This window comes from Lycorma delicatula, chromosome 11, assembly GCF_047948215.1.
Source record: "Lycorma delicatula isolate Av1 chromosome 11, ASM4794821v1, whole genome shotgun sequence".
Classification (NCBI taxonomy): Eukaryota; Metazoa; Arthropoda; class Insecta; order Hemiptera; family Fulgoridae; genus Lycorma; species Lycorma delicatula.
The window spans coordinates 28,258,833-28,270,928 of NC_134465.1; the positions used below are offsets into that span (position 1 = coordinate 28,258,833).

At 32.2% G+C, this 12,096-nt stretch overlaps 1 protein-coding gene across 4 annotated transcripts in view; it reads right to left on the reverse strand.

The window, feature by feature from the left end:
• The window catches only part of LOC142332105 (uncharacterized), a 528,381-nt gene that overhangs the window by 40,592 nt on the left and 475,693 nt on the right, over positions 1-12,096 (reverse strand). The window contains exon 1 of one of the 4 annotated variants that reach the window (XM_075378329.1): positions 577-792. The exons of the other annotated variants lie outside the window; for them this stretch is intronic. Coding sequence (XP_075234444.1) covers positions 577-663 — 87 coding nt within the window. The 5' untranslated portion in view covers positions 664-792. Of the gene's footprint in view, positions 1-576; positions 793-12,096 lie in introns of those variants that run through there. 4 annotated transcript variants of the gene reach the window in all.

The window sequence follows — 12,096 nt, forward strand, 5'->3', positions numbered from 1 at the left end:
GAAAGTTCAAGAAAAAAATATTTTAAAAGTTTAAAAAAATAAATATATCATATATTCTCGTATTTTAACCATAACTCATTCACCGTAGTAGTTATTTAACGTTGTTTCATTTATTCTTTTTCTTAATCTTACAAAAACTAGCTTTTTTCATTTTTAGTAAGTGGTTTTTTAACCTGCATTTGTTTAATCATACTTTTAAATAATAAAAAAAACAACAAACTAAGTTAAACTTGCACACAGAAATTAAATAGTAAAAAAATATTAAATTCATATATTCTAAATTCTTAAGAGATTAATTTAGAATTTCTTAATTTGACATCGACGTCAAAGTCAACATTTTAAGAAATATTGAATAATATATTTTTAAAGCGTTTTTTTTTTAATTTCGTTATTTTAAGATTTTCATTATAAATATTGCAAATGAAATATTAATACACAAAGTGTAATAAAACTGCCAATATTAGAAAATGTGTTCTAATTAATAATACAATAAAGAAATAAATAAACAGAGAACACAAGAGAAAATTGTAGTAATATTCATTCAGAAAAAAAACAATGTTTCTAATCAATTCATACCTGAAATTCTTTAATAAGTTGTCTCCATTGAAGATTATCAATGCCTTCTGGATTAACAACATCAGCCACAACCATTGTAGTAATCATTAATAACACCAATTCAATCGAAACACTTTTATTTTAAAAGTAAACAATATTAATTTTATTTACAAAAACCCCATAACAGTTATAAAAAGTAACTCTGATTCAACACTGATTTTCCAATAACAGAAACCACACACCTCTTTTTCTTTATATAACAACATTATCTTACATACTACACCAATTAATGTCAAAGCATTTTTATTTTTCAATTATCTAAATGTGATAACATTCACTGATTAATTAATTACTTATAAAATTGTTATTTAAGAAAACTAACTTAAGTTTACCAATAATTATTAATAAAAGTTATAACAAAATCAATAAGAAAAGAATAGAATAATCGTACTTAGAATAATAAACCGTATTTAAAAAAAAATAACGAGTGAGAAACTATAGAAATTAGTAATGTTTATAATCTAAGTATAGAAAATATAACACAGCTCTAAAGCACAGTGCTGCATGAGGAAACGAGGAAAAATTGAAAGAAACCTCACCTAATTTAAATTATTTAATCATTTATATTAATCACAAATTATAGTAGTATTATAAAACGTTAGTACGTTTTGTGTCTATAATAACTTTTTAATAAATAAATAAATAATCATATAGTAATGGCAATCTTAAATCAATGTTATCATGTTTTTCTCTTATTATCATTTACAATAGCATGGTCTTTATTTAAAATTTCCATGGCAAAAGCTTTTTTAATCATACTATAAAAAAAAAGAATGAAAATATTCTCCCCTATTTGGATTGTATAGCAATTGGAATTACAGTTTAACACAATAAAATTATTTAATACTGAATTTATTTAAAAACTGAATTTATTTAATTTCAAAGTTACAAATAGACAAATGTACGAATAATAAAACCTCAAACAGTTAAGATTTAACGAAGTAAAGTCTCGATTAATCGTAATGTGGTACATTTATTTACCGATATATTATTTAACAATTATTATTTATCCAATGAAAAAAAAAAGTTATATACTGTCATAATAAAATAACCTAAGTTTAAGCTAAACGCCAAAGTTATTTATTTGTATAGGCAGTTAATACTACATCATAAAATTTCATAAAACTTATTGAAAAAAATAAATATTTTTTTAAATTAATGCGTTTTATATTAAACCTAACGTATTAATCTAATGGGGCTGATTCAATGTGGATTTTAATTCCTTAAGAAAATATTCTTAGTCAACAAAAAAAACCGAACAAAAAAATCAAGTTATACATCGAAATACACACACAGATAGAATTACTGATTCTTCATAAAATACCAAAACATATCCGATAATTATAAAAATAAAATTAATTTTATCCACATTAAAAATTGTAATTTCAAATACTAATAAATAAATTGAATATAAATATCAAAAATCCCTTTCGGCACGCCGGAAGGCGGAGATATATTTCACCGGTTCTAAGTAGGGGATAAAAAGATTTCCATCTGAAGGTTAAGAAAATCTTCAAATTTACTCAATACGACAACGGTTGTATGTGAAAAAACTTTCATATGTTTAGCATACGACAAGCCTCCTCTTCTTACAATTCCAGTAACATTTTGGTCATCCCTTGCCGTAAGGGTTGATCAAATCAAAAATTGTTTCAGACAAAAGTTTTAGGTAGTATTTAGAGGACTAACGACCACTTTAAACAGATTCGATACTGTACCTATTAAGGGAGGTATGATTTTTTTTTTGTCTTCGATACCCTATTTTTTTTCATCCCCTGGACCAACGGTTGGTGATATAAAACTTTACTTAATAAGTTTTAGACCCCTATCCAAAGAACAGTAGGATCTTTAAATGAATTCGATATTTTACCTTAATAAGAAAATAATAGCAATTTTTTTGTTTTTTTCGAAAAAGCCCCCATTTCCACCCGCATGGTCTGATTTTTCCCATTAACGAACTCGACCGAGATTTTGGATCGTTATATTTTATATATCAATTTGAAAGTGACTGGCGCAAAGTTACGGCAGTTGTGTCGACAAGAAAGTGAAATGTGTGTGTGTATATATATATATATATATATAACTTTTATATAAGTGTATATATAACATTTTGAACTGACGGTGGTTTTGGGGTCTGAGGGATGTGAAAAGCGAAGATATGTCGAAATTAATACTTATACCACATTCTTTTCAAAATTAACTGTTTGCGAAGGCCAATTTTCGTATTACTCCAGTATATTTTGTAACAAAGTCCCAAATCATGTTAACGTGCAAATGATAAATAGTAATTTAATCAGAGAAACAGATGAATGAGTGAAACACAATATATATTTTAAATTACCGAATTGAAATACAAAAATAATCCGCACTAATAACAATAAATTTAACATATTATTATAACGAATAACATACAACAAAATAAACTAATATACAAGTTAACATTAAAAAATGTACATATATAAAACTATAAATGTTTAAGCGAATGCTAAGGATGTATAAATTCATAATACTATTCAGAGTAATACTATACCATAATACTATTCATAAGTCTTATCTTATGAGTATTTCTTGTCTTATCATATGTATTTTTTTATTTCTCCATTATGAAATTTTTTTCCCATTTTTTAGATTATGATTTTATTGTGTTTATTTTATTTGATTTCAATGAAAATTTAAATAATTTTGCATTCTGGTTCTATGTATTTTTTCTTTTAGTCTATTTTATTAACTTAATTTTTCAATTCAAATTTCTTATGTTTTTTTTTTTTTATTTTTATGTATCATGCCACAAAAATCATGTGTTTTTATTTAGTTAAATATTGTATTTTTAATTAGTTCTTTTATTAATCATCCTATTATAATGATATGAACTCGCGGTTAGCGCTCAAGGCTTCTTATACTAGCTGGATTAAGGATGAATATGTTGAACAAAATTGCATATGTAATTTTCAAATGACAATAAATAAAATAAAATAAAAAGTAAGATTTTCTTGATTTTTTGGTAAGAGGGAATTTGGGTTAATTTTTATTAAGTGGTTAGATAAGCATGCATGTATATACTGAGCTTAATACAAAGTGAAGTTATATTGGCAAAATTTTCAGAAAATTAATCCCCAAAAATCTCCCCCCTTAGAAATATTGACCCAAACGTTTTACCAACAAATTACCCTACATACACGAGTTTCTTTAGAAAATTTCTAATAGACGACCTTGTCGGAGGCCTGAACAGGAAACGGGTGACTGCAGCCGTTTTTCTGGATGTGGCCAAGGCCTTTGACAAAGTTTGGCATAGCGGGCTGCTTTATAAGCTAGCGCGATCGGCGATCCCCTACCGCTATGTCAGACTGATGCGGTCATATCTGCTAGACCGACATTTTGTCGTGCGCGTAGGGGAAACGATTTCCTCCACCAGAGAAATAGCCGCTGGGGTTCCCCAAGGAGCAGTACTTTCCCCGTTCTTGTACACTTTGTACGTGAACGATATGCCGCTGTCGGAAGGGGTCAAAACGGCCCTTTACGCAGACGACACGGCATATTTCTACGAATCCGCAAATGTGGATTACGCGGTCCGGAGGCTCCAAAGGCAGCTGGACTTAGTGGAACCGTGGCTCGACATGTGGAGAATTAGGGTCAACGGTGAAAAATCGGTGGCCGTGATGTTCACATGCAAGACACGAAAACCGACCAGAGAGCTGGAAATCTCAGGGGAGAAAATCCCTTTTGAGAAAACAGTTAAGTACCTGGGGGTGGTGTTGGACAGGCGGCTTACCTTCGGCGAACATGTAAATTATGCGACCCGGAGGGCTAAGGCCGCCAGAGCCTCGCTATACCCAGTGCTGAACAGTGCCAGCCCGTACCCACTGGCAACTAAGCTCCTCATTTTTCGGCTGTACGTACTGCCGATTCTAACATATGCTTACCCGGCATGGGGGGCAGTGTTGAGCTCCTCGCTTCAAAAGAAGATCGAGGCCGTCCAAAACATCGCGTTGCGGACGATCTTTGGAGCTCCGTGGTTCGTCAGGAACGCCACTCTCCGATCTGATGCGAGATTTCAATCCGTGTCCGAGGTGGGGGTGGCGCAGGCGCGCAGACTGTTCGGGAGAGCGGCTGTGTCCGAACACAGTCATCTTCGGGACATCTGCCGAGAGGACCCAACTCCGACAGTTGTAAGGAAGCGGCCTCACGCCGTACTGGACGAACCACCGTGATGGTGCGGTGCGGTAGCCGAAAATCGACAAACCAGGCTTAGGGGCCTCCATATCGCATGAGCCATAAACGGAATAGTGCGTCAGACGCGTTTCCGGGGTCGCGAGTGAAAATTTTTCGCGAGTTATATAGTTTGAAGACGTCAAACACGGTAAGTCGCGCATAAAACAAAAACGCGGTCTAAATTTAAAAAAACTTACAGTAAGACAAAATATCCCAGCAATTGCGACTCCTCCGGAAAAGGGGACGCATTGCTCCCTCCTTATAGCTAGTGCCCCGTTGTGGCGTATTCCTGCTAGCCTATTAAAGAGTTAGCACCGAAAGGACTTCAGTGGACGGTCTGAAGGGTAATTACGTCGGGAGGACAGGCTTTAGGCTTTATAAGCCTAGCCTTCCGCGGTCGGCCCATGAAATGGGTTCGATAACGCTGGTTTAACAACGGATTGGAATGCAATTAAATCCGTCTTAAATTCACTAAAATAATAATAGACAAAACTTGAAAAATTAGATCCGAGATTAAAAATAACCCTTTTAAAAACAAGCCCGATTAGAATGATCCAGCAGCAAGGGACTCTGTCCAGGTTCTGCGATAAAGTAGGGAGTAATAGACTCCTGCCAACTTTGCATTCCATTCCATTCCAGAAAATTTCATCGAAATCGGTTTATCCAATCAGAAGCTATTAAGCTTATAATACATACGAACGTAAGAACTTTACCACTTTTTTGTTTTTGCAGGTCCACAGGTCATGAATCGTCGAAAAATGAAAAAAAACCCATACCCCATTTTTGGACTGATTAGCAAACGTTCCTTCTTGCAGGTTAGCTCTACAGCTATAATACCAAGAAATTAAAATTAAACATTGAAATACGTTAAAATTTACCTATGAAATTGAAAGCTGTTTATTTTAATTGATATGTAAAAAATATTTGGAATTAAAATTAACCCGTAAAAATAAAAATCACTTTCTATATATTTAAAAAAGTCACATACTAATAAGTATGTAATCTGCATTCATCGGGACGTAAGGTGGCAACTTTTAATGCGATGATTTACAATGCAAACCGGGATATGGAGGATGATCACTGAGAAATTTATTTTATTAAACATACAATAAGTTTCAATGGTTTTAAATATATTTTTTTTAAAACCAACAAAATAACATAAAAGAAAAATCAGAGAAAGCAAGTCAAAAATCAAGCGATTTTTGACTTATTATCTAATAAACATTGAAGATAAAAATTAGACCTGTAGAAACATTGGAAATTTATAAACTGACTAAAGAAAATAATAATTTTAATTTAAGATACATAGGGGAAATTAAAAGAAAGATTGAATCTAAGAAAAAGAATGTTAAACTCATTATAAGCATAGAAGATCCGAGATATCTGCTATACATCACCAATGTCTGGAAACTAGTGGCAAAATTAGGTTTATTAGTAACGATATTTTAAAACATTTACGTAATAAAAATGAATTAGAAAGTTAGAAACTTACTTACATCTTTAAAGATGCAGAAATTTCATTGCTCAATAATGATATGGGATCGCAATATATATATTTGTACCAATTATAGCTGATTTATTCCTCTCTTAAATGTTATTCATGGGTGGGGACATCTTTGATTGGTTTAAGAATCAGGCATTTATTATTTTTCATGAGATTAATTTTGTCTACCCAATCTACAGAGAGAGGGCGTGCATTAAGTCGTGATAAGCAATCTGATTTGGAAGTTTAAGCGGGGTTTAGATGTTTTTACGCCTTCTATTGAAACTACCTAAAATAAGAATATTTAAAAAAACCATGTTTGTGTAAAAAACTGTTTATTTGTATTAAGATATAAAAAAAAGTTTTAAAATAAATTTAATAGTAATAATAATAAAATCCATTCATCCGATCCCGTTGCGGAGCGGTAACGTTTCGGCATTTCATCTGGAGGTCCCGATCTCGAATCCCGGTTAGGCATGGTATTTTTCTTTTTTTTTTGTCTTCAGTCATTTGACTGGTTTGATGCAGCTCTCCAAGATTCCCTATCTAGTGCTAGTCGTTTCATTTCAGTATACCCTCTACATCCTACATCCCTAACGATCTGTTTTACATATTCCAAACGTGGCCTGCCTACACAATTTTTCCCTTCTACCTGTCCTTCCAATATTAAAGCGACTATTCCAGGATGCCTTAGTATGTGGCCTATAAGTCTGTCTCTTCTTTTAACTATATTTTTCCAAATGCTTCTTTCTTCATCTATTTGCCGCAATACCTCTTCATTTGTCACTTTATCCACTCATCTGATTTTTAACATTCTCCTATACCACCGCATTTCAAAAGTTTCTAATCTTTTCTTCTCAAATACTCCGATTGTCCAAGTTTCACTTCCATATAAAGCGACACTCCAAACATACACTTTCAACAATCTTTTCCTGACATTTAAATTAATTTTTGATGTAAACAAATTATATTTCTTACTGAAGGCTCGTTTAGCTTGTGCTATTCGGCATTTTATATCGCTCCTGCTTCGTCCATCTTTAGTAATTATACTTCCCAAATAACAAAATTCTTCTACCTCCATAATATTTTCTCCTCCTATTTTCACATTCAGCGGTTCATCTTTGTTATTTCTACTACATTTCATTACTTTTGTTTTGTTCTTGTTTATTTTCACGCGATAGTTTTTGCGTAGGACTTCATCTATGCCGTTCATTGTTTCTTCTAAATCCTTTTTACTCTCGGCTAGAATTACTATATCATCAGCAAATCGTAGCATCTTTATCTTTTCACCTTGTACTGTTACTCCGAATCTAAATTGTTCTTTAAAATCATTAACTGCTAGTTCCATGTAAAGATTAAAAAGTAACGGAGACAGGGAACATCCTTGTCGGACTCCCTTTCTTATTACGGCTTCTTTCTTATGTTCTTCAATTGTTACTGTTGCTGTTTGGTTCCTGTACATGTTAGCAATTGTTCTTCTATCTCTGTATTTGAACCCTAATTTTTTTAAAATGCTGAACATTTTATTTCCAGTCTACGTTATCGAATACCTTTTCTAGGTCTATAAACGCCAAGTATGTTGGTTTGTTTTTCTTTAATCTTCCTTCTACTATTAATCTGAGGCCTAAAATTGCTTCCCTTGTTCTTATACTTTTCCTGAAACCAAATTGGTCTTCTCCTAACACTTCCTCCACTCTCCTCTCAATTCTTCGGTATAGAATTCTAGTTAAGATTTTTGATGCATGACTTGTTTAACTAATTGTTCTGTATTCTTCACATTTATCTGCCCCTGCTTTCTTTGGTATCATTACTATAACATGGTATTTTTCATAAGCTACAAAATTAAAATTCCATTTCCATATATCAAAGTGCAAGTTTCAACGCTTCTATCGTGAATTAATTCATCAACCAAAAAAAAGCTCACAATTTGAAAGCAAATAATTTCATGTAAATATTTGGTTTTGACTATTAAATCAAATGTGAAACTTTGTGGATTGCAGTATTAATCATCTAATGTATGAATAAGCTTGTGTGTACGAGGAAATACTATCAAGTATTATCTGAATTAAAGAAAAAGTGTTTTGTACCTTTTACAATTATCAATCACGTGATGGTAACAAACTTTTATACTGCTGTGTGTGCGTGTGTATATGCACATATATATACTGTTTAACACATCAAGGTTTAGCTTTTTGTTACTCCTAACTTGTAAAGTAGGGGCAGGTTATACTGTATGGAAAGCATAATTAATTTTTTATGCATATACCTGAAGATAAAGAAAACATGGAGAAAACCTATAAAACGGCTTACAATATTTTTCATCTCCGTCTTACTTTCCCCCCTCCCCAAAAAAAAAAACCCACTTTAAATCTTATTTCTTATACCCAAGCTACTTTCTGTAGTTAACGACATATTTTTTTATTACGTTAAAAGTAATAATAATAAATATAAAGAATAGTTAGATACAAGAAAAAATAAAAAATAAGCAAAAAATGAAATCAAATTATAACGGATTTTTCATAAAAGGAATATTTCACAAACTCTGTTTAATTTCTATTTATAAACATGATATACGAACCAGAAATATTTTTTTTCTTTTTCATTAAATTAAGTAAATATAATTACATTAAAAAAATCGTGTAATATAAAAGAACATTAAACTAATAAAGACAAGTAAATAATAATAATTAAAAAAACAAGATGTTTACTAAAAGAAAAGTGTTTTAAAATGTTTTTTTCTTTTAATTAACAGCTGATATTATTACAACATTCTAATGCATTACCAACTTAATTAACCTACTTCCATTGAATATATTACAGAATAAATACAAGCAATTATTATGTAATTTTGTGTATTTATGTATAAAAAAATTCTTAAAAAACTAGAAATATTTTTTTAATCACAATCAGTATTACTAGTATTAACTGATAAAAGGAATCTTACATTCCCGGCGAATATAGCTAGAAAAAATATATTAAAGGAAAAGTAAGACCCACCACACGCAAGCAAGGAAACATGTAAACCATATCAAAGTAAACTGTTAAGGATTTGCAGATGACCTAGCGTTTCTAGACAATAACATCGCAGAAGCTAGAATATCCAAGTAACATCATTGGAAAAACTAGTAGGAAAAATAGGCCGAAGAATATCATATGAAAAGACTAGAATAATGTACAAAAATCCCCTGGTATTGAACCACGTAATCATAAACGGACACAAAGTCGAACTAGTTGAACGGTTTAAATATTTAGGAGAAAATATCACACGCGACCTCAGAGAAAAAATAAACTGAAAAGAAAGAACACTCTACGCACAAAATACCATCAAAACAACATTTAACAAAAGGTGAATCTCAATAAATACCAAACTCAGACATTACAAAACTGTAATCAGACCTATAATAGAGTGTTTCGCTTCCGTATGATATTTCATACGGAAGCGAAACACTCTTCAAACTAAGATCCAACATTTTCTACTCGAGATGAAAAGAATAGAAAGAAGAATTCTAAGAACCTGCATAAATAGAAGCCAACTTCCTGATGGGGGAAAATGGAGACTCGTACCAAACCAAGAGGTACATAAAGACTTATAAGAACCGGCTCTAGACTACTTTAGAAAGAAAAGAAACTCCTTCTATGGACACATAATAAGAAAAGAACCGAACAGGCTCGTCAGGAAACTGGTCGAGGAATACTGGAAAATGTCCAAAACACCGATCTGGATAACCGAAATTAAACAAGATATGCAAGAACTAGAAATCACAATAGAAGATTTACGAAACAAAACTGACAATATAAAAATACTAAAAGAAAGAAACTTCAGGTTTAAAATTAAAGAAAAGAAAAGAAAACAACAACGAGGGTTTGTACAGAAGAACTTAAAAAACCAAGATCTGACAGAATGAAGAAGTAATGAGGAAGCAATAAAAAAAATAAAAAATAAAAAGGAAAGACGAACCAGAGTTGACTTAAGTGGTCCACTGTGACCTCAAAATCCTCAAACAAAAAAAGGGAAACTACGATAATCATGTAAAAATGGGATATTTTTGCAAATCTTTACGTTTTAAAGTTAAACTAGTTTATATAAACATATCTATGTATACGCCTAAGTATATGCCTCCGTATGTGTGTCGCACTACGTTTGGCCTTATATTTCAGGTATGATCAAACCTATTTTCTTCATTTTTTCCCAGGCGAAAAACGGTTCCACGTTATCATCGCCCGGACACGATATATGACTTATAATAAAGATTTATCACAAAGTAATACAATAACCATCTGATTTACGGTAATTGGCACGAACAGCTGAAACTCACTACAGTAAATACCTGAATGTAAACGCCCTAAGAAACCGAAAAACTAAAGATAGTAACACTTCATTATCCCCTAAAACGGTTCGTATATTAGGCCCTAGTTTAAACTTGCGACACATTGCCGCATAATACATACAATCCGCAAGGATGTGGTTTACTGTTAGCTGGGAGTCGCAGTGAGTACAGAGGGTTTCATCCGTTTGCGACATCAGATATCCATGAATGAGCCTTTTTTTTCTTGTTTAGCCTCCGGGAATCACCGTCAGATATTACTTCAGAGGATGATATGTATGAATGTAAGTGGAATGTAGTCTTGTACAGTCTCAGGTCAACTATTTCTGAGATGTGTGGTTAATTGAAACTCAATCACTAAAGAACAACGGTATCCACGATCTAGTATTCAAATCCGTATGGAAGTAACTGCCTTTACTAAGATTTGATCGTTGTAACTGTCGACATCAGCTGATTTGCGATGACGTGTTCACCACTAGACTAACCCAGTGGGTTGTAATTTAGGACTAGCAGTTTACTGTAAATGCAATCAAATCAGAACTCTCATATGTAGCATTTACTCTCCCTCTTGTCTTTTCTACACTATCAATCGATATAAACCAAAATGATATAAGTTTAGTAACAATCATTTTAATTGTATTACAACAAAATCTTTGAAACTTACTTTTTTAAGTTTGCTAGATTTTGAATGATTTATGAGTCCACTCGTACAGATTATGAAATTTACTTAATTATTTTTTATATTATCTTTAAATATTGATTAAAATTTAAAAAATATGTTTCAAAATTTGTATTGAGGACGCGTTTTCGCAAATCAGCTGATTTGATTTGCGAAAACGTGTTCAGTAGACCAACCTGGTGGGTTCCGTGAATGAGCCTGGTGTACCCTATTCGTAAACGCCAGATAATAACCTCCTCTCGACGGTTATTTCTCCACGAGGAGCTCCACGGTGATACAGTGTTCCTAATTGGATGAAATTTATTGTTCATGATAGCATTCCAATCACTTTACCGCTCATCATGAACCACCCTCTTCCGTAAAAGACAAGATCGTTTGAAGCGACGCGATCGGTGAAAACAGGCTGGAAATAACCCTCTCTTTTCACCGCATTATCAGCGTGCTCATCGCCTGTTGTATTACTTCTGGTCATTTACGAAATAGTAGACTGAATCTCACATATAACGGATGTCTGAATTTGGGTCAAATAATTATATAAATGGAGCATTAACCATATTTTTTCAAAATTCTTTACGGGAGTGGGGAATACCGTGAAAAACCAATTTCGATTTTATTGAGAGATAGTTTAGAGAAAAATTTATTAAAGTAAATATATTACTTTGTAATTTCAAAGACGACTACTAAGGTAAATATATTTCAATCATCTGAAATCAAAGAATGTACGTTGAGCTATTCAAAATGCACAAGGATAAAACTTTACATCCAATTTATCTTTAAAACTCTTA